This window comes from Triturus cristatus, chromosome 12 (genome assembly GCF_964204655.1).
Source record: "Triturus cristatus chromosome 12, aTriCri1.1, whole genome shotgun sequence".
Lineage (NCBI taxonomy): Eukaryota > Metazoa > Chordata > Amphibia > Caudata > Salamandridae > Triturus > Triturus cristatus.
Window position 1 is genome coordinate 612186617 of NC_140595.1, and position 27174 is coordinate 612213790.

Genomic DNA, 27174 nt, shown 5'->3' on the forward strand with positions numbered 1-27174 from the left:
GAGACGACCCCTCCAGCCATGCCACCGCAGCACCACCGTATCTCGGGGGATCATTTGCATCTTCTCCACGAGGAAGTTTCCGCCCTCTTGGCCAAGGGGGCCGTCGAGCGCGTTCCGAGTCCAGAAGTAGGTCGTGGTTGTTATTCCCACTACTTTCTGGTTCCCAAGAAGGGCAAAGGGGCCTCCGCCCTATCTTGGACCTTCGGAACGTCAATGCCTTCCTCCGGAAGGAACGGTTCAAGATGTTGACTTTGGCTCAGGTTCTAGCTGCCCTAGACCCCGGAGACTGGATGGTAGCGTTGGACTTGCAGGACGCATATTTCCACATCCCCGTCCTGCCGGCCCACCGGCGTTACCTGCGGTTCACGGTGGGCCAAGAGCACTTTCAGTTTACCGTGCTCCCCTTCGGCCTCACTAGTGCCCCTCGGGTGTTCACGAAAGTGATGGCGGTGGTCGCAGCTCATCTGCGCGGATCAGGGGTTCCAGTCTTCCCCTATCTCGACGACTGGTTGTTGAAGGCGGGCTCGCCCCAGACAGTCGTCTCCCACCTCCAGACTACGGCGGATCTCCTGCATTTGCTGGGGTTTTCCATCAACGTGCCGAAGTCACACCTGAGTCCCTCTCAGAAGCTCCTCTTCATCGGAGCGGTTCTCGATTCGGCGCAGTTCCGGGTCTATCCACCGGAACAGCGGGTCCGGGATATACAGGCCTTGATTCCTATCTTTCGGCCTCTATCCTGGGTTTCGGTCAGGCTAGTGTTGCGGCTTCTGGGGCTGATGGCCTCCTGCATCCTACTAGTGCATCACGCCAGGCGGCGCATGCGGGCTCTGCAGTGGGACCTGAAGTTTCAGTGGGCCCAGCATCACGGCAACCTGTCCGACCATGTCTTGATCTCGGAGGGCACTGCACAGCAGTTGCAGTGGTGGCTCACGGACCGCGATTGGGTCATGGGCAGGAGCCTCTCCCTTCCCCAACCGGAGCATGTCGTAGTGACGGATGCGTCCCTCCTGGGATGGGGTGGCCATATGGGAGAGGCGGAGATCAGAGGCCTCTGGTCTCCGGCGGAGTCTCGTCTCCACATCAACCTGTTGGAGTTGAGAGCGATCCGACTTGCACTGAAAGCCTTCCTTCCCTCTGTCAGGGGCAGTGTCGTGCAGGTGTTCACGGACAACACCACCGCCATGTGGTATTGCAACAAACAGGGCGGGGTGGGGTCGTGGACCCTTTGTCAGGAGGCTCTGCGCCTCTGGACGTGGCTGGAACACCAGGGCGTCACCCTAGTGGTTCAACATCTGGCGGGCACTCTGAACGCCAGAGCGGATGAACTCAGCCGCCGGTGCATGATGGATCACGAATGGCGTCTGAACTCCGAGGTGGCGCAAGGTCTCTTTCAGCAGTGGGGAGAGCCTTGGTTAGATCTATTTGCCACCGAAGAGAACGCGCAATGTCAGCAGTTCTGCGCGTTGGAATTTCCAAGGCGGCACTCGCTCAGCGACGCTTTTCGTCACGAGTGGAGTTGCGGTCTGTTGTACGCCTTTCCGCCTATACCACTTCTGCCCAGAGTGCTGAAGAAGATCAGGCACAACCGGGCCCAAGTCATCTTGGTGGCTCCGGATTGGGCACGAAGATACTGGTATCCCGAGCTACTCAGTATGTTGACCGATCCCCCGATACGTCTGCCCCTTCGGGAGGATCTTCTGTCGCAGCAGCAGGGGACGGTCCTCCACCCGAACCTGTCCAGCCTCCACCTCCATGCGTGGAGATTGAGCGGCGGCAGTTGATGCCATTTGACTTGCCTCCTGAAGTCTGTGATATCATTCTGGCAGCCAGGCGTCCCTCCACAAAGACGGTATACGCCTGCCGGTGGAACAGATTTGTGGCATGGTGCACAGCAAAGGCTGTGGATCCCCTTTCCGCCCCTCTTTCTGAGGTTCTCCTCTTTCTTCTTTCTTTGGCCCCGCAGGGCTCTGCCCTGGGCACCTTGAAAGGTTATCTTGCTGCCCTCTCTGCCTTCTTACGGCTTCCTGATCAGCCTTCTCTTTTCAAGTCCCCTGTGGTTACACGCTTTCTAAAAGGCATTACTCACACGTTCCCTCCTGTCCCTTTTGTAATGCCTCAGTGGGACTTGAATCTGGTCTTGACATTCCTGATGTGCGCTCCCTTCGAGCCTCTTCACAATTGTCCTCTTCGTCTTCTGACTCTTAAGACTGCTTTTCTGGTAGCCATCACCTCGGCTAGACGGGTGAGTGAGCTCCAGGCTTTATCTTCAAAGCCTCCTTTTCTGTCTGTTCATCCGGACAAGGTTGTCCTTCGGCCTCGTCCCTCCTTTCTTCCGAAAGTGGTGACTCCATTTCATCTTGGGCAGTCTGTCACCTTGCCCACCTTCTTTCCGCCTCCGCATCCTTCCAAAGAGGAAGAGAGGCTCCACCGTCTGGACCCAAAACGTGCGCTCTCCTTTTATTTGGACCACACAAAGCAGTTCCGGGTGGACGACCAACTTTTCGTTGGATACGTGGGTGCTAAGAAGGGGAAAGCGGTGCACAAACGGACCATCTCTCGGTGGGTCGTTTTGTGCATCAAAATTTGTTACTCCTTGGCAAAAAAGGACCCTCCTGTTGGGCTGCGCGCCCATTCCACTCGGGCCACAGCGGCTACTACTGCTTTGGGACGGGGTGTCCCTTTGCAGGACATCTGTCAGGCAGCAACGTGGGCTTCGCTACACACGTTTGCCAGGCATTATTGCCTTGACAGCCAAGTCCGGAGGGATGGCTTCTTTGGCCGTTCTGTCCTCCAGGACTTTCTGGTGTGATCTTGGTTCGCAGACCCACCACCGGGGATGGTATTGCTTGGGTATCTATTCTAAGGTGAGGAATCTAACTAACGTGTTTCTTTCAGATGAACAAGTTACTTACCTTCGGTAACGATGTATCTGTAAGAAACATTAGTTAGTTAGATTCCTCACCGACCCACCCATCCTCCCCGTTCTGCGAACTGACATCTAGGGTTAAGGTTATCCTTTTCAGGCCCCTAGATTTTATTTTTGGCACCAGTGTCGGTCTTTGCATGGCTCTGCGTTCCTGGCGCGGAAAGCTATGTACAAGAACTGACGTCAGCGCGCGAGGGCGACGTCTAAGTACTCCGACGACGTCATTCCGGCGCACGACGCCGACGACGGACGCGGAGCCGCAGACGACGCCTAGTGACGCGCAAGGGGTATTGCTGACGAAAAATCTTCCGGATCCAGTCTGACGCCTGGGGATATTCTAAGGTGAGGAATCTAACTAACTAATGTTTCTTACAGATACATCGTTACCGAAGGTAAGTAACTTGTTCTTTGGGACGGGGTGTCCCTTTGCAGGATATCTGTCAGGCGGCGACGTGGGCTTCGCTACACACGTTTGCCAGGCATTACTGCCTTGACAGCCAAGTCCGGAGGGATGGCTTCTTTGGCCGTTCTGTCCTCCAGGACTTTCTGGTGTGATCTTGGTTCGCAGACCCACCACCGGGGATGGTATTGCTTGGGTATCTATTCTAAGGTGAGGAATCTAACTAACGTGTTTCTTTCAGATGAACAAGTTACTTACCTTCGGTAACGATGTATCTGTAAGAAACATTAGTTAGTTAGATTCCTCACCGACCCACCCATCCTCCCCGTTCTGCGAACTGACATCTAGGGTTAAGGTTATCCTTTTCAGGCCCCTAGATTTTATTTTTGGCACCAGTGTCGGTCTTTGCATGGCTCTGCGTTCCTGGCGCGGAAGGCTGTGTACAAGAACTGATGTCAGCGCGCGAGGGCGGCGTCTAAGTACTCCGACGACGTCATTCCGGCGCACGACGCCGACGACGGACGCGGAGCCGCAGACGACGCCTAGCGACGCGCAAGGGGTATTGCTGACGAAAAATCTTCCGGATCCAGTCTGACGCCTGGGGATATTCTAAGGTGAGGAATCTAACTAACTAATGTTTCTTACAGATACATCGTTACCGAAGGTAAGTAACTTGTTCTTCTGAACTACCTTGTGTGGTCCACAGCATTTGTCCGCAAAAACCCTGGGACAAATGGACTTCAGCACCAACACCTCCTAACCTTCTTGATACCCTATTAGTGTAGCTTTCTGGTCATACCATTCCTTCACCAGTTTTCCTGAGCCGGACTCATGTAGTGTGCTATAAACTTCCTGAGGCCAATTACATAGTCCACATTATCCTTTTCTGTATACTCTGAGGTTGCTTCCCACCCTTCTGATTAAAGTGAGCGAACTCCGCACCAGGTGTTTATAAAGAAGTTCAAAGAGGCTGAACCCTACTTCCTTGTCTTGAATGTCTTGGCAGGCAAACAATAGACATGGCTGGAGAAGATCCCACTTCCTCCTCATCCTGAGGCTCTCTGACAGAGTTCCTATCATGCTCTTTAGTGTTTTGTTAAACTGCTCCACAAGCCATTGGTATGTAGTTGGCATGCCATGGAGAAGGGGGATCTCACACCAACTTGCTCCCACATATCTATCATCCAAGATGAGATGAAATTGGTTTGCTGGTCAGAGATTAGCATACTTTGAAATCTGACCCTAGAAAAGATCTCCAGGAGAGCTCTTGCTACCACCTTTTCAGCTGTGCTCCTTAGAGGTACTGCCTCATAATACATGGTGGTATGATCCACCACAACCAAGATATATATGTTGCCTGACTGTGAAGGGTGTCAAATAGACCAACAATGCAATGTCTGTTCACACCCACTTCTGACTTAACACTCACCTGGCAAGCGGGATAGGTTCTACAGAACCTCTGTGTCTCTGCGCATCCCTGGCTAGTAGAACAGAGGGTCAATTCTTTCCTGTTTTTTTTAATGCTCAAGTGTCCTGCCAAGAACACTTCATGGTCAAGTGACAACAGGGAATTCATGTGCAGTAACAGCACCCCTAGCCTTTTGCCGGGTCCTGGATCAGGATTCACTGACTCACTACAGGCCATCCTCCAAGCTAACATAGTGTTTCCCAACCACTCCTTTGCTGACCTGTTCCTTCGCTTCCTTGCAAAGTCCCACAAGCGTAGGGCACTCTTCCCATGCCTACTGGAAATTACCTCTTTTTAGGCCCTCCAGCAGCTACCAAACCCTTCAGCTCTGAAAGCGACCCACACTTCAGCACCTGGTCAACTTCGGAAGCCTCATCTTCCTCGCTCTTTGGAGCAGAAGCAATGACCTCTACGTCCTGTGCCTTACCGTACTCTGCCCTTTCCTTCAAATTGAGAATGGTCTCAGCCTCGTCCTGAGATTGAAGTGCCGCCTGTGCTCTGGTCAACACAGCTGACGTGGTCAAAGCCAGAAAGGCGTCTGGTCTTGGCATCAAGCCAGGGGCATTCAAATCATTACCTAAGAGACATCCAGCACCTTGCTTTTCCCTTACCCCAACATTGACCCAGGTCTCCTTGCTATTGAGCTCAATCTCAACTCGGGCAAGGAGTTCTCAGTGCCTTTCCTTGGCTCCCCACCGATGTCCTTGATACCAGGGAGAATCTCCTCAGGCTTAATGTATGTGTCAACTATAGTGCGGAAGGCTCCAGTATCTCGTAGGGCAGGCAATTTCCTCCAATTTGTACTAACTTTCTGCACAAACCCCATACACCTCACAGTGCCTCTTGTATTGTCCCACCTGGTGGCACTTAAAGCAAGTCACCACCTTGGATGAACCTTCCTGTCGTCCCATTCCATAATGCTCCTACCTGGAGACACCAATAAAAAAGTAAGAAACTCCATTTCGTACACTTGGTGGTGTGCTATAAATAGATCGGCATTTCCACTCTTTAGGGATCGGAGACACATCATGAGTCACATAGAGCTAACAGGCAGGGTTAGAGAGCTATCGCTGGGGAAGAAATGTTCTGGATCGAGCTGATGCCTGGAGAATACTTGTAATATGCGGAACAGAGTGGGGGAACCATGCGTTTGGAGGACAGGGTACTCTGCATTGATTTTGGCAGAGTAGCCTGCCTTCCAAACTGTAAATAATGCCCATAGGATCCATCATAAATGTTGTTACTGAAGGTGAGGAACTTTTTATTTTGACAAGAATAAAGCTGGATACAAAGTATAGATCCAGTGAATAATAACAAAGAAATCCCTCACCACCCTTGGTCATATGTGTGTATCCTTAGCTACAACGAACTCACCAAAACTTGTTTCACATATTTGTTCTCTGAGGTAAGAAGGGAATAACGCAATTTGAAATCCTGTATGAAAGATTTGTTTGATTAAAGCTGACACTATAATTTAATGCCGATGTTCTTCACAGCTATGGTGGCCTCAGCTGGAACCCATACTTTGCTGTCAGTGGATGAAACACTATAAAACCCCATTATCAAAGAAACTGCAAAGGCTGAGGGATTGGCAGTACTCCATAACAAGGTACTGAAGTGTGTGGAGTTTCATTGCTGTTCTACCTATCCTTGCCAGTGTTTAGCTCCTCTCAGTATACATATCTTCTGGTTTCCAGCTCTTCCTTCAGGTCTACTTTCCTTCCTGTTATTGTCCTCTCAGTCTTCTTCTCTGAAGTTAGAAACGTCTTCCCACCCACATGTCAGTGCCTTGCTCTTTCTCATAGTGTCTCAGTGCTGGACTTTCACTCGTCCTCTTAGTTTTTTATATCTGGAAGTAATTGGGCGTGACCATAAGTTTCTCTGTCATTCAGGCTTTCACTCAGTTGAATAGTTCCTATGTTAGCTTGTCTCTCAATTTTTGTATAGATACTTCACCTGAAGATTCCTCACAGAGATTTCAGTATCTCCAGGGCCAGACTGGACCTGAAAAGTTGTACTGGTTCTCATGCATCAGCAGGTAGTGTTAGGCTCCATCCCAATGTCAGATACTTCCCTGAACATAGACACCGAAGCCTTACTGATGCTACTGTAGCACCTTTTTTTCTGCACCATGTACATGGGTCTGGTGCGGCTATCTATGAAGTTTTTTTCACCCAAAAATGTTTTTCAAGTGCTACACATGATATCTCCATCTAAAAACTCAGGCTTCAAACCCTGACGTTCCTGCTGTGACCAAATGTGCTTGAGGCCTAAGCACAATTTGAAGTCATGCAATCAATGTAACCTCGCCAAAAATATTTGTCAAGTGCTACACGATATCTCCATCTAAAAACTCAGGCTTCAAACCCTGACGTTCCTGCTGTGACCAAATGTGCTTGAGGCCTAAGCACGATTTGAAGTCATGCAATCAATGTGACCTCATGCATTCCAAAGTCGTAAAGGAGCAGGCGGCAAACAACTTCATGGAGTGGGCAAGTGATGGTCACTGTGTTTAGCGTTGGTCGTGCTCCAGGTCCTGTCATTCGACTGCATACAAAAAAGTGGAAGCACAAGAAATGGTGCAGGAGGGGGTATTCAGCATCAAGACACTGATCCCACTCGAGGGATTGGTCATGGCACCGTTCTTCTTCTCAGGCCGCTGTGTCTTCCTCAGAACTTGAGTTGGTGGTGGTCACCCCAGTGTCTAAACCAGTTTTAGCCCCAGTGCCAACACCAATCATGGCTCTCATCCCTTCTCTGGTAATCCTAATTTTGGCGTTCACAAAGGCCATGTTGACATTGTTTCGTGGAGCCCTGCCTCTCCTTGCGTTCCCTTGGACCCCATGGTACCTGCAAAGCCCCGAACTGGAAAACCGCCAGCTGGCTCTTCTCCAACCCAAACCCCCTAGGGTGCCCTACCAATTCCAGATGTGCCTGTGCTGAAGGCTCTACTGGTGCTGTTTTCAGCGCTACCACTGGCTCCAGAACTCATCCACTGAAAAAAGCTATCCTCATTAACTCATGGAGGCAAGCACAGAGGTTAGTGGAAAGAGCACCGTGTAGGGAAAAGTCTCAGTCTAGGCCTTTGCCTAGAGACAAATATTGCCAGCGTATAGATGACAACTCTGGTTTAGATTCTGACTAAACCTAGATGGCACACATCATACACCATGATGACAGTGACCATAGTTAAGCGACCAACTTGCTAAACTTGCTAACTACTACTGATGCATCAGATTACTTAGCCCTTCTTAATTCCAATAAGCTTGATACCTCCCTGGAGGTAGAATTTGTGTGCCCTTTAGGGCCGCCATTCACTGAGGTGGCCTCTTTTAAAGCAGTAGTGAAGGCAGTGGGGATTCTGGAGCTACTTCTCCCTATGGAAGTAAACAAGGCTAATCATTTAACGAAGTTTCTTTGCCCATCTTGATCATCTTCAGAGCCATTGGTCCTATTTAATTAGGCCCTATTTCAGCCCATTTAAGCAATGTGTTCCAAACCATCTTCTACCACAACGGTAAGCCACCTAATAACTGGGTGTCACCGGCTGGCGCTATGGGACCCCCGCTTCTTCTGGTCTCACACTTCTTTGGATAGTCAAGTGGCGCAAGTGTTGTCTAACCCAAAGTAAAATCCGGGGATCTGAAAGAGACACGTTAGTGATATATTCCTTACCTTAGAATATTCCCCAGACGTCAGTCCGGATCCGGAAAGTTTTCTGCTTGGCAGTACCCCTGCGCGCCAGTAGGTGGCGCCGTGCGGCTCCGCGCTCGTCACTGGCGTCGTGCGTGCCGGGATGACGTCACAGAGGCTACTTAGGTGCCACCCATGCGCGCTGACGTCAGTTCTTTCTTTTTCCGCGCCGAAAGCGCAGATTCAGATTGAGCACGTTCTTCAGTAATTTTTTTGACCATTTTTTTAGACTTTTTGTCTCCTTCTCTTATCTCCTGGTGCACGTAGGGATGCCTGGCTTTAAGTCTTGCGGGTCGTGCCACCGTAATATGTCGGTGGCGGACTCCCATGATGTCTGCCTCTACTGCCTGGAGAACGACCACGAATACCGGGATTGTCGGGACTGCCGTGTCATGGCCCCGAAGGCATTACAGGAGTGGCGCCGGAAGTTGCTGGAGGTCCGGCACTCCTCTCACTGCCTCTCCGGGTCTAGGGGCCAATCGCGGTACCGCAGCCGTCGCTCTTCGGACTTTAAGTCTTCACCTTCAGATTCCGGTAAGCGATGCCATAAGAAGAAGTCGAAGAAGCGTGTTCGCTGTCCGACGTCCCCCTGTCGCTCCCCGTAGGCGGACGTGGGGGACAGGGGCTCCGCCCCTGCGGCTCTGGAGCCTGGGAGTCCCGCGGCCTACCCGCTATACCCGGGTCCGTCGGCGACTCCTGAACAGCGGCAAGAGTTTCTTGCTGCCTTCGACCGCCTGTTTAGACCTCGGGGTCCCGCCGGCACGCCTGAGTGCCCCGCGGCTCCGGCGCCACAAGGTGCAACGCCGCTGACTCCGGCGCTGCCCTTGGCTCCGGCCCCAGCGCTGCCCCAGGCTCTGCCACAGGCACCACACTGGGGGTCACGTTTATCCCGCCCCTCATTGGGATGCGGCTCCGGTTTGGCCCCGGCCGGCGCCGCTCCTGGCGTCACTCCCGGCGCCCCTGCCCCCCTCTCTGGCCCTGCCGCCGCGACTGGCTCCTTCTACCCCGGAGCCGAATGAGACTGGGACGGCTCTGAGGACCCCCTTGCGCGGCAGTGTGACTCTGAGCAGGATTGGGTGGATGACCTTCAGGATGCGGGTGAACTTGATCTGTCTTCTGACCCAGAGTTTGCCTCGCCACCGCCTATTCTGGAGGAGGGAGCTTCCTACACGATGGTGCTGCGTTGAGCCGTGGAGACTCTCCACCTCGACCTCCCTACGGTGGCCCTTAAGAACAACCTCCTTACGGAGGTGCTCCAGACGGCGTCTACATCTTCGGAGCCGCTGCTCCCTTTCAATGAGGCCCTTACCGAACTCCTCTTGGGTACTCGGTTGCGGCCGGCCTCGGGGCGCCGGTGGATAAGAACGTCGCTAGGCGTCATCACCTGGCACCTGGTGATCCTGCCTTCTTGACCACTCACCCCACGCCTGAGAGCCTGGTCATTCAGGCCTCAACATCGCGGAGTGCCTTTCCCTCGGCTCCGCCGGATAAGGACTCTAAGAGGCTGGACCAATATGGCAAGAGGTTGTTCTCCTCAGCCAGTTTGGGGTTGAGATCGGTTAATACCGCCTGCTTATTGGGCCGTTAATCCCACGCAGTGTGGGATTCGGTGGCGGAGGTTCTGCCTCAGTGCTCTGAGGAGGTCCAGGCTGTCCTTTCCCAGGTAATTGCGAGGGGGGGAAGGATGCGGCGAAGTTTGCCATCAGGTGTGGTTTGGACACCGCTGATTCGTTGGGCAGGGCGATTTCCATGACGGTGGCGTTGTGGCGCCACGCCTGGTCGCGTTCCACTGGCTTCTCTCCCGATGTCCAGAGCTCGCTCATGGACATGCCTTTCGATGGCTCCCGCCTCTTTGGTGATAAGGCTGACAATGCCCTGGAGCGCTTTAAAGACTCTCGTGCCACGGCCAAGTCTTTGGGTCTTTCCTCGAAAAACCCTGCCACGACGGGGTTTCGTTCCTTTTGTGGCCAGAGCAGGGGTACCCAGGCGCGCTCTTCCAGCAAGCCAGTGCAGAACCAGCCTCAGCGAGGCCGCGGACTTGGGTTCCGCAGGGGCGGGTCTGGTAACCAGCGTGCGGGGCACTCCACTTCTTACCCCGCTGCTTCCGCCTCGAAACCTTCCTAATCCGAGCTTCAGAGGTCACCCCATGCCAGTGGGTGGCAGGGTTCACCTCCACCTCCACCACTGGCGGGAGATTACGTCGGACAAGTGGGTGCTGCAGATAATTGTTTTCTCTACTAGAGTTTTTAGCCTTATCTTATAGTTACTGAACTTTCTATTATTATGTTCCTTTGATATACTGCGATATATACACTATTGATCTAAGTCATGATATTTCTTTTCATACGTTTTTTTATCTTGTTACTCATATTTACAGCACGTACTATTTTCTTACAGTCTATTTTTCTGTAACAATTGTAATTGTGTAAATACTATAATTATGCCTCCTCCTCTTTTTCTAATTTTTCTTACATTCATCTCGCCACCCCCTTTTTTCTTACTATGTTCTGTAATTCCGTGTTCACTTGCTCACATATGGTTTTGTTTTTCTAAACACTTGTATTGTAGATGAGGCATTCTGCCCATTTCCCGTTTGTGTATTCATGCTTTTGCCTTATTATTACTTTTTTCACGTCATTTTTATACTTGCAACAACATGATCCATTGGGCGTAGTCTCTCCTTTGTTTTTACAATACCAACGTCACCAGAACCCTCACTTCCAGTTATTTTCACGAAGATTAGCCTTCTAGTCGTCTGTTTTGTTTTGCCTTTATAACCACTTTCCGGTTTTCCCTTCATCCTCCCGCACTTTGGCAGCCAGATCTTCTACCTCACACCGTCGCATACAGGTATTGCTTTATCTCCGTACGCATTGGCTTTCATGCCGTACTTTCGCTGTGCCCTTAGTTCTTCAATCCTACCGTGTTTCTTCCAGGCCATTGGTTTCCTGGTCGCACCGACCCATGGGAGACTGCTCTACTTTTGATCCCTACGGCATTTCATTGTTTTCTCCTGACATTGCTCATCGTGGTGAGTTTTGCTTTTGTGCCGTTTTTCTTTTTCTTTCCGCACCACGTTGCTATCGACTTCACTACTTTACCCTCCTCTCAGTCTGCTCCTACACACTTTCCGTCTTTGCGTTGCTTTTTTCACAACCTTGCCACTTTCCTAGCCTCAGTTGCCCTATGACATTACCTGTCGGCATATGCTTGTCGTTTCAATCCGCTCTTACTTAGTGCCGCGCAGCCCTTGATAGTTGCATGCTCTTATGCATTTGTACTCTTTTTTACTGCCTTGCACGCTTTTTCACTCCGTTCTTTTAAACGTTACCCCTTCCTCGTTTCTGCCCCTTTGCTTCACAGTTGTTGCAGTCTTGACGATTAATGTTCTACATGTTCTCTAACCTCTGGTTTAAAATTCCATGTTTTGCGCCACTTGAGGCTGTTTTTCTTAAATACATATGTTTTCATTCTAATTTTCTTCTGCTGAATTTGTTTCCATTGCTTACTTTGTGTACATTATGTCAAGGCATTCTCTACATTTTGTTTCTTGCCAATGTTATTTAATTAGGCAGTACCACTTGTTGAGGCCTTTAGTTATTCTATATGATTTTATTCCTCATGCACTTTGTTTTTCAGTTTCCATTAATGAACCCTTACCATTTCTCTTGTCGTTTTTCTTCTCCCTTTTGTTGTAACCCCTTTTCTCTTGGCATTTGTCTTTTTCGTACAGTGCGATGTTACTTATTCTGTCATTTGATTTACCGTGCTCTTGGATTGTTTTTCTTTTTTAAATTACGTTATGTTTTGTCACCACCATGTTTATTTCTTTTGTCACTCCGCTCCTTTTGCTTTTTGGTTTTTGATCTATTATCATATTGTTTCCCAGCCCTGAAGAGTCACAGTTGTTCTACTGTTGACGAAACACGTGCGGCTGGTGCCCTTTGTACTGATGAAAACATCTTTTGAATTAAAACAACATCTCTCCATTGTTCATTGAACTTTGTTGTTCTTTCTGTGATCTCATTAACAAAATTGTCACGTGTGCACAGGATTTGCTTACAATCTGCCAAGATTACTCGCTCCCCTTTCTGTCCTCCCCTCCGGCTATGCCACCTCGATACCACCGCATGTCCGGGGATCATTTGGCTCTTCTCCGTCAGGAAGTCACAGCCCTCCTGGCCAAGAGGGCCATTGAGTATGTTCCCGATCAGGAAGTAGGGAGTGGTTGCTATTCCCACTACTTTCTGGTCCCCAAGAAGGACAAGGAGGGCCTGCGCCCCATCTTGGACCTCCGGGATGTCAACCGCTTCCTCCGGAAGGAGAAGTTTGTAATGCTCAGATCTCCCCTGGACCAAGGTATGTACTGTCACTTTCCCAGGGAGAGAATATCAGTTCCAAACTTATGGAATATAACATATACACAGCACTTCCTAAGGTGGGCAAACTTTCAACACTCCCCCAAAGGCAAGGCAAGAAAACAATATATACACAGCACTTCTCTAGAGTGAAACATACTTATCTGAAAGAAATACGTTAGTTAGATTCCTCACCTTAGAATATCCCCAGGCATCAGACTGGATCCGGAAGATTTTTGTAGCAATACCCCTTGCGCGTCGCTAGGCGTCGTCTGCGGCTCCGCGTCCGTCGTGCGCCGGAATGACGTCGTCGGAGTACTTAGACGCCCCCCTCGCGCGCTGACATCAGTTCTTCTTTTTTCCGCGCCAGTAAGCGCCGATCCGGGAGAGTTACCCCTTTAGTCATTTTTTGACTAAATGTTTTGACTCTTTTTGGTCACTTTCTCGACTCTGGTGCCGGTAGGATGCCTGGTTTCAAGGCCTGGTAACTATGGTTTGGCTCTATCAAAACATGTCGTGTAAGGTGTCTAACACTTTGGAATAATACCCCCATCCCATTTCTGGGGATGAGGATATTATCCCTCCCTTCTAGAGGGAGAAGACATGTTGAAACCTACTTACCCGGTTAAAGTTAACCAGAGCCCCAGCATCACAAAATGGATGCTGCTGCCACGACACAAGTCTGACCTCCTGCTGCTGGGAGTGATCCCGGCACGGGAGGCTTGGACAATAGGTTTCCTGCCTTGGGAGGTGCGAGCACCACCCCAGACAGGCCTTAGTGTATTGGGGCAGGGAGGTATGAAAGAAACGAGACACTGCCTGGGGCACACAAGGTGTCCCATGCATAGTCCAGTTCAAACCGGTGCTGGGGCACTCCAGCCCCAGTCCTGGCGTGAAACTGGACAAAGGGAAGGGGGTGTAACCACCCCCCTCCCAGGTCCCACCCATAAGGCGTGACCTAGCAGGCAACCCAGCCCCCCAGATTAGTATAAGTGTGGTAGCTGGACCTCAGGAGATTAGATTATCCTGAACCTGCAACTTGAACAGAAACTCTGGACCTTCGACATTCGACGAAAGAAGAAGACTGAAGAATATCCCTTGTGGCCAAGGAGTGGCTACCCTGTGCAAACAGGCACCATCAAGAGACTTACCCTTTGCTTTGCTGAAGTTCTACGAGGGACCGACTGCAGAGCCTGACCAGAGCCTTGACTTCCAGACTTCTCCGACCCTGATCCACATCCACAGCCGAGCTGAGATCCGTGGAGGCGACGAGAGACGTGGGACCGGCTACCTGGGAAAAGTGGCGAGTATCTTCCAGCGCAGCTTCTGAGGCACCCTCGAAGTTGTGCACCGGGGATTGAGAAGCCCCAACCCCAAGCATCATCTGCACCGAAGATCAGCCCCCCACACTCCACGAGTCCTGCGTGGGGCCCTTCTGCATTTTCCTGCTTTCCGCGTCTGTCCGGTCACTGGCCCGTTGGCTAGTAACCTTTGCGACGACACACCTGTAACTTTCGACTGCTGGTTTGGCTCCTCCAGACTGGCTCCTGCTCTTCTGAAAAAGAGAAGCACCCCAGACCTTCCTGGTCTGCACCAGAAGCAAGTCCTCCATTCTGCTTGGGTTCCGCTTGCCAAGGCTTGGTGAGTCCTAGTTCGACTTCGACGCCGCCAACAGCAAGAGCCTTCGTGGGACAGCTCGCCTCCTGGTCCTGGTCGTCCTCGACGTCTCCTGGTACCCGTGGCTGCTGCGACAAGCTTCACCTCTTCACCTGCATCTTCACGACATCGCCTGGTTCCTTCCTGGTTCCACGTGGTCAGACTCTGTCCCTTCTGCTTGCAGGTATCCTTCCTTCTTGATCCCAGGCTTGGGATCCACCGGACACTCTTCACTGACTGCCTGTCAGCATCTTTCCTTCAGGCATCCATAGGAGTCGACGACGAAACCCGACGCATCTTCACACCTATGCACCCGCAGCCCGTGGGCTAGGTAACTTGGGTACTCCGGTGTTCATCAGGGTATTGACTATCCTAGTGTCTAGTTTTCCAGTCTCGACTTCCTAGCTACTCCAGAAGTGTCCTAAATCTTATTAATTCTAAACTGTACTATTTCTATCGATTATACGCATTACGCGTGAGTGTTTCCACTCTGCACCTGAATCCCGTGGGCCTCCCACTTCCTAACCTTTGGTAGTGCAGTGTAGCCCCAGCGATTCCCTAGGCCTATCCTATTTCCGTGACAGTGGTCCTTATACCACTTCTTTAGTATATGGCTTGCGTGGCCCCTAGGGCCTAACTGTATTACTTACCTGTGTGACTTAATGTATGCTTGAATAAGACTGTGTTGTACTTACCTCGAATCTCATAAAGAGTGCTGAGGGTTTGACTAGAATAAATACACTTTATTTTATATATATATCTGTTGTGGTGTCCTTTCATTTGGTATTCAAGGGGTTACAAATGGTATAACAGCTGGCTTCACATGCCATTCAGAGTTTAGCCTAAGACTGCTCTTGTCCATGCTACCACTAGGATAGCTGGTCTATAAGGTTGACTTTACAACCAATCACCATAAGGGTTGTTTGGACTGATACAAGGTGTACACTAGAATTAGTGACATCATATATTAGGCCAACTTCTCACATTGGTGAGCAGCGGTTGGGATCTGAGCTTGCTGTTGTAATACCATTGTAATCTTGAGATACTAAATTGAAAGATCACACAGATAGTGTCTAGGTACATATAACATAGATTATAATACTTAAGTCCTACTGGACTTAGTTGTTGTAGGTTGAAGGGCCTAGCACACCCTGACTACAACTACTAGAGAGGTTTAGTAGATACAACTAGTGTAGGTAGGTGCACACACCACACCCTCACTAGATCATGTCTCTGGGAGGAGATCAGGCTGATACTCTCTCAGGAGGGGTAGATCCTAGAAAGATCCCCTCTAGATATGATACCCTAACTTTCCAGGGGATGAGACAATTGTGTACCTCCAGGAAGTTAAAACAGGGTGCAAACTCTACCCTCATTCAGCTAGTAGAGATCCTAGAGGAGTATGATGCTCATAGGGCCTCCCAGGCTAGTACCCTAGGTACAGGTGAGGGTCTACCCCCCACAGATGAGTCAGATGGGACTTCAGATGAGGAGGTAGATAGCCAGGTCGAAGTTAGGAGGCTTAGCCAGGCTAACTTAAGCTTGCATGGGAGTCTGACTGGGATCCCCCCATTCAGACCCCCAAGTGGACTTAAACAGAGAAGCAGGAGAGACAGATCCCCTTCAAGGGAATCCATCCACTTCCATGTCTCTGACAGCTCCAATGCCTCTTCTCACAGGGGAATGACTTCCCCACAGAGAAAAGAGCATGAAGCCAGAATGAGGGAAGCTAATCTGAGGATTGAGAGGGAATAACTTGCCCTTGCCAAGGAGAGGCTTGCTCTGGCTAGAGAGCAGAAGTTAAGTGGGTTAGAACCCACTGGTGGCAGCAATATCCCTAAGGATAGAGACAGGACCGATGATAATAGAAACCTGAGCAAGATTGTCCCTCCCTACAAGTGTGGGGATGACATCCACAAATGGATAACTGCTTTGGAGAGGGCTTGCAAAGTACAGCAGGTACCCCAAAGTCAGTGGGCAGCTATCTTGTGGCTCTCCTTCTCTGAGAAAGGTAGAGACAAGCTCCTCACAGTTAGTGATGAGGATGCTGACAATTACACTGTCCTGAAGAGTGCTCTAATTGATGGGTTTGGCCTAACCACTGAACAATACAGGTTGTTGTTCAGGGATACCCAGGAGACACAGACTCAGGACTGGACTGACTTTGTAGATTGTGCCACTAAGGCTTTGGAAGGCTCGCTATTGGGAAGTAAGGTTAAGGACTATACAGGATTGTATAATTTGATCATGAGAGAACAAATCCTTAACAACTGTCAAAACCAGCTACTACTTCAACACCTGATTGATTCTGATCTGACTTCTCCCCAAGAATTGGGAAAGAAGGCAGATAGATGGGTCAGGACTAGAGTTAAGCAGAAAAACCAGAACCAGGGCGGTGATCAGAAAAAGGCAGACCAGAAGGGTAATGATCAGAAACAAAAAGACCAGAAGTCTTCACCAGGCCCCCAAAAGGCTCAGGGGGAGGGTGGTCCCAAAAAGGATAAAAAGAAAGATGGCCAAAAGAAACCATGGTGCAAATATTGTAAGTCCAACTCACATTGGTTTAGTGAGTGCACCAAAAAGGATAAGCCCCTAGCCACCATTGCCCCTAAGGCAACTGTACCCCCTAGTTCAGCTGTAGGTGGTGGTTCCCAGCAAAAGGGTGTAGTAGGGTTAACCCTGGGAACTGAGGAGGATTCTGGCCTAGTCAGGATACCTACTCAGGCTGTTCTGATCTGTGATGGGGACATAGCTTTGTCCTCTACTGTAGGCCCCAGTAACCTGGGCAAGTACAGACAGACTCCTTTTATCAACCAAAGAATGGCTCAGGCCTACAGGGACACTGGGGCTAGTGTCACAATGGTGACACCTGCCTTTGTGGACCCTGGACAGATCATACTAGGCGAGAACTACCTAGTGACCAACGCTAGCAATGCCACTACTTCCCATAGTGTGGCAATTGTTAACTTCTCCTGGGGAGGGGTAACTGGGCTCAAGAAAGTTGTTGTTAGTTCAGACCTTCCTGTAGAGTGTTTACTGGGCAATGATCTTGAAACTTCAGTTTGGTCTGAAGTGGAGTATAGGACCCATGCAGAAATGCTGGGGATAGATGCACATGTCCTTGCTGTGACCAGGTCACAGGCCAAACAGTGCAACACTGAACAAGTGCTGGATCCTGGAACCATGGACCAGTCACAACCCAAGAGAAAGAGCAGTAGGGTTAAGGCTGTGCCTTCCCCCCTGCCTCAGGTGGTGGATCAGCCCTCCCAGGAGGATGATTCTGAGAGCCCTGAAGGAACTGTCCTAGAAGAACTTGAACCTGATCAGGTTGAGTTTCTTGGGACAGGGGGACCTTCAAGGGCAGATCTGAGGCAGGCACAATTAGACGGCCCCTCTCTTGAACCCCTCAGACAGCAGGCTGCTGCTGAGGCTGCAGGGAATGCTCAAGGTACCCATAGAGTGTATTGGGATGAAGGTCTGCTGTATTCAGAGGCTAGAGACCCCAAGCCTGGTGCATCCAGGAGGCTGGTCATACCACTGAAGTTCAGAGGCTTCCTTCTTACCTTGGCCCATGATATTCCCCTTGCAGGACACTTAGGCCAGAACAAGACTTGGGACAGGCTTGTCCCTCACTTTCACTGGCCCCATATGTCAGAAGATACCAAGGAGTTTTGTCGCTCCTGTGTCACCTGCCAAGCCAGTGGCAAATCAGGTGGCACCACAAAGGCCCCCCTCATACCACTACCTGTGGTGGGGGTTCCCTTTGAAAGAGTGGGCATAGATATTGTAGGACCAATGGACCCACAAACAGCATCTGGGCACAGATTTATACTGGTGATAGTGGACCATGCCACCAGGTATCCAGAAGCTATTCCCCTGAGGACCACAACAGCTCCTGTTGTGGCAAGGGCCCTACTTGGAGTATTCTCCAGAGTGGGCTTTCCAAAGGAGGTAATTTCTGACAGAGGTGCCAACTTCATGTCAGGATATTTGACTGCAATGTGGAAGGAGTGTGGTGTGAACTACAAGTTCCACACACCCTATCACCCACAGTGCAATGGGCTTGTTGAGAGAATCTGAAAGAAACACGTTAGTTAGATTCCTCACCTTAGAATATCCCCAGGCGTCAGACTGGATCCGGAAGATTTTTCGTCAGCAATACCCTTTGCGCGTCGCTAGGCGTCGTCTGCGGCTCCGCGTCCGTCGTCGGCGTCGTGCGCCGGGATGACGTCGTCGGAGTACTTAGACGCCGCCCTCGCGCGCTGACGTCAGTTCTTCTTTTTTCCGCGCCAGTAAGCGCAGATCCGGGAGAGCTACCCCTTTTAGTCTTTTTTGACTAAATCTTTTTTGATCATTTTTGATCCTTGTCTGTCGACATCTGGTGCCGGTAGGATGCCTGGGTTCAAGGCTTGCGAGGATTGTCATCGACTGATGTCGGTGACCGATCACCACCGCCGGTGCCTCTACTGCTTAGGCCCCGACCACGACGCGGAGTCGTGCAACGACTGCCAGGCCCTGACTTCGAAGGCTAGGCGGGAGCGGTCCCGCAAGCTTCTCGAGCTTCGCCACTCGGCTCCGCGTCGTGCGCGATCCCGGTCCAGGAGGAGGTCCAAGGATCGCTCGCGGAGCCCTAGCCGACGCCATCGATCGTCCGGCTCCAAGTCGTCGGGTAAGTCCAAACGCTCAAAGAAGTCCAAGAGGCGACACCGCTCTTCGGACTCCCCTCGCCGGTCACGCGACTCGGCCGAGGGTCAGGGTGGTTCCACCCCCGCGGCTCCGGCGGAGCCGCAGGTGCCGCGTCCGCCCCCATACCTTCCGGTCCCTGGGACTGACGCGGCGCCGGCGGAGATCAGTGCCTTCCTCTCGGCCATGAGGAGCCTGGCCCCGCCGTCGACGCCCGCTGGCACGCCTTCGGGCCCCGCGGAATCGACTGGGCGACCTCGCCTGCCGGCGGCTCCGGCCCCGGCGCCGTCGACGACTCCGGTCTCGACGCCGCAGGTCCCCGCGGGGCCCATGCCTGGGCCCCAGTCGACGCCGGTTGACCTAGTCACTCCTCCACCGGCGCCGACGCCTGAACCACCGACGCCGCCGACGCCTTTGACGCCGACACCCCAGTTTAGCCCTCATCCGGCGGATGCGGCGTCGACCGACGCCGCATCCGACGCCGCTTGAGTCCTACCATCTCTACAGTCCGGTTCCGATCATTCCTCCTGTTTATCAGGAATCGGAAGAAGGGGGCGACTGGGAGGGGTTCGAGGACCCTCTGGCTGTTCAGTCACAGCTTTCTCAGGACTGGGCAGATGAACTGGGGGAGGCCAGTGGGCTGGACACCTCGCCAGACGCTGGATTCACTTCTCCTCCGACCGTGGCTTCGGAGGAGGGTGCAGCATTTTCTGTGGTGCTGCGCAAGGCGGCCGAGGCCCTTGGGCTCGAGTTGCCTGCCGTGGCTGTGAGGACTAACATCCTCACTGAGGTGCTTCAAACCTCAGCAAGCTCCACTGAGCCTCTGCTGCCGTTCAACGAGGCCCTCACTGACGTTCTGCAGGGCACCTGGTCCAAGCCCTCCACAGTTCCTCCTGTGGATAGGAACGTTGCCAGGCGCCACCGCCCTGCTCCGGGCGACCCCAGTTTCCTGTCCCAACACCCCACCCCCGAGAGTCTGGTTATCCAGGCCTCTACCTCCCAATCCTCCTTCCCGACCGCTCCGCCGGACCGGGATTCCAAGAGACTCGAGCAGTTTGGCAAGAAACTGTTCTCGTCCCTTAGTTTGGGCCTGCGGTCCTTAAATACCGCCTGTCTCTTGGACCGTTATTCCCATTCCCTGTGGGATACGGTGGAGGACGTGCTGCCCCTGTGCCCGGAGGAGGTCCGGACGCGTCTTACCCAGGCTTTGGCCGATGGGAGGGATGCAGCACGGCACGCCATACGATGTGGGCTTGACACCACGGACTCGCTGGGTCGGGCGATTTCAACCACGGTGGCGCTCCGCCGCCACGCCTGGATGCGGTCCACGTCATTTTCCGGGGATGTCCAGACCACCCTCATGGACATGCCCTTTGATGGCACTCGCCTGTTTGGTGAGAAGGCGGACAGTGCGCTGAACCGCTTTAAGGACTCCCGGGCTACGGCCAAGTCCTTGGGCCTTTCGGCTCCGCGGGCGCACAACTCCGCTTTTCGCCCCTTTCGTGGCCAAGGAAGGGGCGCCTCCTCACGTCCGCAAAGCCACCAGCCGCAGAACCAACCTGCGCGCGGTCGCGGACGTGGCTTCCGCCGTGGCGGAAATGGAGGCCGACGTGGTCAGCCCACTTCCACCCCGGCAGCATCCGCCTCAAAGCCCTCCTAGTCCGAGCTTTCAGGCCCATACCACGCCAGTGGGCGGCAGAGTTCGCCATCACCTGCTCCACTGGCGGTCCATTACATCGGACAGGTGGGTGCTGCAAATCGTCCGAAGGGGCTACTCCCTCCCCTTCGAGACGACCCCTCCACCCATGCCACCGCAGCACCACCGTATCTCGGGGGATCATTTGAATCTTCTCCGCGAGGAAGTTTCGGCTCTCTTGGCCAAGGGGGCCGTCGAGCGCGTTCCGAGTCCAGAAGTAGGTCGTGGTTGTTATTCCCACTACTTTCTGGTTCCCAAGAAGGGCAAAGGGGGCCTACGCCCTATCTTGGACCTCCGGAACGTCAATGCCTTCCTCCGAAAGGACAGGTTCAAGATGCTAACGTTGGCTCAGGTTTTAGCTGCCCTAGACCCTGGAGACTGGATGGTAGCGTTGGACTTGCAGGACGCATATTTTCATATCCCCGTCCTGCCGGCCCACCGGCGTTACCTGCGGTTCACGGTGGGCCAAGAGCACTTTCAGTTTACCGTGCTCCCCTTCGGCCTCACCAGTGCCCCTCGGGTGTTCACGAAAGTGTTGGCGGTGGTCGCAGCTCATCTGCGCAGATCAGGGGTTTCAGTCTTCCCCTATCTCGACGACTGGTTGTTGAAGGCGGGCTCGCCCCAGGCAGTCGTCTCCCACCTCCAGACTACGGCGGATCTCCTGCATTTGCTGGGGTTTTCCATCAACGTGCCGAAGTCACACCTGAGTCCCTCTCAGAAGCTCCTCTTCATCGGAGCGGTTCTCGATTCGGCGCAGTTCCGGGTCCATCCACCGGAACAGCGGGTCCGGGATATACAGGCCCTGATTCCCATCTTTCGGCCTCTATCCCGGGTTTCGGTCAGGCTAGTGTTGCGGCTTCTGGGGCTGATGGCCTCCTGCATCCTACTAGTGCATCACGCCAGGCGGCGCATGCGGGCTCTGCAGTGGGACCTGAAGTTTCAGTGGGCCCAGCATCACGGCAATCTGTCCGACCATGTCTTGATCTCGGAGGGCACTGCACAGCAGTTGCAGTGGTGGCTCACGGACCGCGAGTGGGTCAAGGGCAAGAGCCTCTCCCTTCCCCAACCGGAGCATGTCGTAGTGACGGATGCGTCCCTCCTGGGTTGGGGTGGCCATATGGGGGAGGCGGAGATCAGAGGCCTCTGGTCTCCGGCGGAGTCTCGTCTCCACATCAACCTGTTGGAGTTGAGAGCGATCCGGCTTGCACTGAAAGCCTTCCTTCCCTCTGTCAGGGGAAGTGTCGTGCAGGTGTTCACGGACAACACCACCGCCATGTGGTATTGCAACAAACAGGGCGGGGTGGGGTCGTGGACCCTTTGTCAGGAGGCTCTGCGCCTCTGGACGTGGCTGGAACACCAGGGCGTCACCCTGGTGGTTCAACATCTGGCGGGCTCTCTGAACGCCAGAGCAGACGAACTCAGCCACCGGTGCATGATGGATCACGAATGGCGTCTGAACTCCGAAGTGGCGCAAGGTCTCTTTCAGCAGTGGGGAGAGCCTTGGTTAGATCTATTCGCCACCGAAGAGAACGCGCAATGTCAGCAGTTCTGCGCGTTGGAATTTCCAAGGCGGCGCTCGCTCGGCGACGCTTTTCGTCACGAGTGGAGTTGCGGTCTGTTGTACGCCTTTCCGCCTATACCACTTCTGCCCAGAGTGCTGAAGAAGATCAGGCACAACCGGGCCCAAGTCATCTTGGTGGCTCCGGATTGGGCACGAAGATACTGGTATCCCGAGCTACTCAGTCTGTTGACCGATCCCCCGATACGTCTGCCCCTTCGGGAGGATCTTCTGTCGCAGCAGCAGGGGACGGTCCTCCACCCGAACCTGTCCAGCCTCCACCTCCATGCGTGGAGATTGAGCGGCGGCAGTTGATGCCATTTGACTTGCCTCCTGAAGTCTGTGATATCATTCTGGCAGCCAGGCGTCCCTCCACAAAGTCGGTATACGCCTGCCGGTGGAACAAATTTGTGGCATGGTGCACAGCAAAGGCTGTGGATCCCCTTTCCGCCCCTCTTTCTGAGGTTCTCCTCTTCCTTCTTTCTCTGGCCCGGCAGGGCTCTGCCCTGGGCACCCTGAAAGGTTATCTTGCTGCCATCTCCGCCTTCTTGCGGCTTCCTGATCAGCCTTCTCTTTTCAAGTCCCCTGTGGTTACACGCTTTCTCAAAGGCATTACACACACGTTCCCTCCTGTCCCTTTTGTAATGCCTCAGTGGGACTTGAATCTGGTATTGACATTCCTGATGTGCGCTCCCTTCGAGCCTCTTCACAATTGACCTCTTCGTCTTCTAACTCTTAAGACTGCTTTTCTGGTAGCCATCACCTCGGCTAGACGGGTGAGTGAGCTCCAGGCTTTATCTTCAAAGCCTCCTTTTCTATCTGTTCATCCGGACAAGGTTGTCCTTCGGCCTCGTCCCTCCTTTCTTCCTAAAGTGGTGACTCCATTTCACCTTGGGCAGTCTGTCACCTTGCCCACCTTCTTTCCGCCTCCGCATCCTTCCAAAGAGGAAGAGAGGCTCCACCGTCTGGACCCAAAACGTGCGCTCTCCTTTTATCTGGACCGCACAAAACAGTTCCGGGTGGACGACCAGCTTTTTGTTGGGTACGTGGGCGCTAAGAAGGGGAAAGCTGTGCACAAACGAACCATCTCTCGGTGGGTCGTTTTGTGTATAAAAATTTGCTATTCCTTGGCTAAAAAGGACCCTCCTGTTGGGCTGCGCGCCCATTCTACTCGGGCCACGGCGGCTACTACTGCCTTGGGACGGGGAGTCCCTTTGCAGGACATCTGTCAGGCGGCGACGTGGGCTTCGCTACACACGTTTGCCAGGCATTATTGCCTTGACAGCCAAGTCCGGAGGGATGGCTTCTTTGGCCGTTCTGTCCTCCAGGACTTTCTGGTGTGATCTTGGTTCGCAGACCCACCACCGGGGATGGTATTGCTTGGGTATCTATTCTAAGGTGAGGAATCTAACTAACGTGTTTCTTTCAGATGAACAAGTTACTTACCTTCGGTAACGATGTATCTGTAAGAAACATTAGTTAGTTAGATTCCTCACCGACCCTCCCATCCTCCCCGTTCTGCGAACTGACATCTAGGGTTAAGGCTATCCTTTTCAGGGCCCTAGATTTTTTGGCACCAGTTTCGGTCTCTTGCATGGCTCTGCGTTCCTGGCGCGGAAAGCTATGTACAAGAACTGACGTCAGCGCGCGAGGGCGGCGTCTAAGTACTCCAATGACGTCATCCCGGCGCACGACGCCGACGACGGACGCGGAGCCGCAGACGACGCCTAGCGACGCACAAGGGGTATTGCTACAAAAATCTTCCGGATCCAGTCTGACGCCTGGGGATATTCTAAGGTGAGGAATCTAACTAACTAATGTTTCTTACAGATACATCGTTACCGAAGGTAAGTAACTTGTTGTGCACATCACTTGCCAGGAGTAGAACAACTTCCTATAACACAATTACCTGCTAGAAGGGGATTCACCCATCCTTCTACAACAGAATACTTGGCCAAGAAGCGTCCACACCTCCTGCTACAAGGAAAAGACGAATTGGTATATCTGGGATGTATTTGTTAGTAAATAGCACCACACAGTAAGCCAAATGCACCTATCATAGCAGACTCTAACATATCAATAGTATGATTGAAATACACAATCAAAGCAAATATATATATGTAGAAATATATATGTATGGATATAAGAATCAGAAAATAAGAAGGAAAGGAGAGAATCAGTAAAGAATCAAGAGACAGTTAGTAGCAGAGACACCTCACCTACTGCTCCATCATTTCACCCCACTTCGCTCAAGGGGAGTCCATTGCTTAGACCGGGTGAAGCTCAGAGGTGACACCAGCCTCCACTCTTCCGTGACAACACGTCTGCTCCACGGCGTGAACTTCCACCAGGCCAGTGTAGGCTCCCCCTTTTTTTTTTTTTGTAAATATTTTTATTACGTTTTGTAAACAGAAAGCAACATACATTGGCATCAAGTTCAGCAGTATACCAACCCATCGAGAGTGTAACTAAGCTTTCAGGACATTCTCGAAAAACAATGGTGCCCCTTCGGCTTCGCATGACAGTGTCCATCTCATTCTGTAAACAAGCGGTAGATCGTCTATTCATGGTCACTTAATTCAGAGTCTGAAGAATCACGTGGGGGTTCACATATATTTCCTCTATAGGCATTCCACCCACCCCACACCTGGGTCCATTTGTTGGGACAACCTCTATGAATATATACAGTTTTTTCGACAACCATTGTGGAGTCCATATCCCGGGACCATTGAGCGAGGGTCGGTGTTTGCCCAGATCCCCATCCCTGGGCTATATTGCGTTTCGCCAACATGAGTCCCAGTGTTACCCAGAGTTGTGTCACTCTATTGAGATCTGTCGGTTCTCAGACATTGAGGAGACATCTCCGCGGCTCCGAGAGCGTCGGAACCTTGGTCACCTGGGAGAGTGTGCGCATTATTCCCTTCCAGTACAGAGTTATGACAGGGCATTCCCAGAGGGTATGTAAGAGGGTTCCCTCCATCCCACACTGCCTGAGACATAGGGGGGAGTCAGCTTGGTTAAGTCTAAATAGGAGTGTACGGGTGTAGTATGTGCGGTGCAAAATTTTTAGTTGGACCAGCCGCAGTTTGGACGATATGCCCACCTCCCTAGGGGAGGAGAGCGCCGCCTGCCATTCCGCTTCGTCAAAGTCCCCCAGCTCAGTCTCCCATCTACACTTAAGGGCTGCAAATGGTTCTGGCCGATTGTTTATCATTTTTCGGTATTTCAGGGAGGTCGCCCTTTGTGTCAGATGTTCCGTGAGGAGCCGGTCTTCCAATGGCGACGATTACGGGACCCGGGTCCCGGGCGGGACCACCGCCTGGAGTGCGTGACGGATTTGCATGTACCTGAATCGTTCGGTGTCGGCCAGGTCGTAATCTGCTTGTAATTGGGCGAATGTGACCGGCTCTCCCTTCTTCCAAAGGTCACCAACCCTGGAGATGCCGATCAGATCCCATTGATGGAACCCCTTGGTGGTGCGCAGCACCCCTAACTGTTTTGCCTCCCATAAGGGTGTGGCCTGGGTTATTTTCCCGGCCCAGCCCAGAGCCCGCTGTGCCGCAAACCATATCTGGAGGGTATGCGCCTTGGGGCCCGAGGGGCAGCGGCCCCTCCTGTGGTTGTAGAGCGCTCCCATGACCCCCCAGCCGCTGCCAATCCATACGGTACGCCGGGTCCTCCCCAGGCACATGAAGCCACTGATTGATCACCATAAGTTGCGATGCCCAATAATACAGTCTTATGTCTGGGAGGGCTATGCCTCCGTCGTACCACCCCCTGGTGAGCTTATGGAGCGCGATCCGCGGCGCCTTATCCTCCCACAATAGGCTGGTAACCTCTGCGTTGATGGAGGCGAAATACGTTGGCGGCACCGGGAAGGGGGTATTTTGAAGCATGTACAAAAATCTAGGGAGAGCCATCATTTTGAAGAGGGCGGCTCTCCCCAGCAGTGTCAAGGGTAAGGAACGCCAGTGCTTGACGTCGCTGCGGAACCTATGTAGGGGCTTCGTTTGATTTTCAGCCACAAATCTTTCCCTGTCAGTGGTCACATAGATTCCTAAGTATTTGAACCCGTCCTCCACCACCCGGATCTCGCATCCCCTCGGGAGCCGAGGCGGGGAGCCTCGGAGCAAATATACAATTGACTTCTCCCAGTTAATCTCATATCCGGACACCCTCCCGTACGACGCACAGATGTCCAGGAGACAGGCGATCGAGCGCGCCGGTGAGGCTAGGTACAGCAGGATGTCATCAGCATAGAGGGAGATGCGGTCCTCCCACCCCATGGTGCACTTCAGTCCCCGGATCACCGGGTCCTGCCGCAGCCAGGCCGCAAGCGGCTCCAGGGCCAGAGCAAAAAGGAGCGGGGAAAGAGGGCAGCCCTGTCGCGTCCCCCGCCCCAGCGGGAAGGGGTCCGAGATATGTCCGTTGACCACCACCTGTGCCAGCGGCTCAGTATACAAGAGCTGGATCCATGCGCACATCTTGGGGCCGATTCCCACGCGGCGCAGAACGGCGAAGAGGAATGGCCACTCCACCCGGTCGAAAGCCATCTGCGCGTCCAGCGAGAGGATGGCTGCGTCTTCCTCTATCAAAGAGCGGCGCGTGAGAATCCCGTGGAGCCGCCGTAGATTCAGGGCGATATTTCGGTGAGGCATGAACCCCGACTGGTCCGGGTGTATCAGGGTTGGAAGGTAGGGCTGCAGCCTTGTCGCCAGCACCTTTGCCAGAATCTT

At 52.7% G+C, this 27174-nt stretch overlaps 1 protein-coding gene across 4 annotated transcripts in view; it reads left to right on the top strand.

Moving 5' to 3' along the window:
• The window catches only part of FANCA (FA complementation group A), a 1007136-nt gene that overhangs the window by 812711 nt on the left and 167251 nt on the right, over positions 1 to 27174 (top strand). For all 4 annotated transcript variants that reach the window (XM_085637706.1, XM_085637704.1, XM_085637705.1 and 1 more), the window contains exon 36: positions 6291 to 6403. In XM_085637706.1, coding sequence (XP_085493832.1) covers positions 6291 to 6403 — 113 coding nt within the window. The remainder of the gene's footprint in view (positions 1 to 6290; positions 6404 to 27174) is intronic.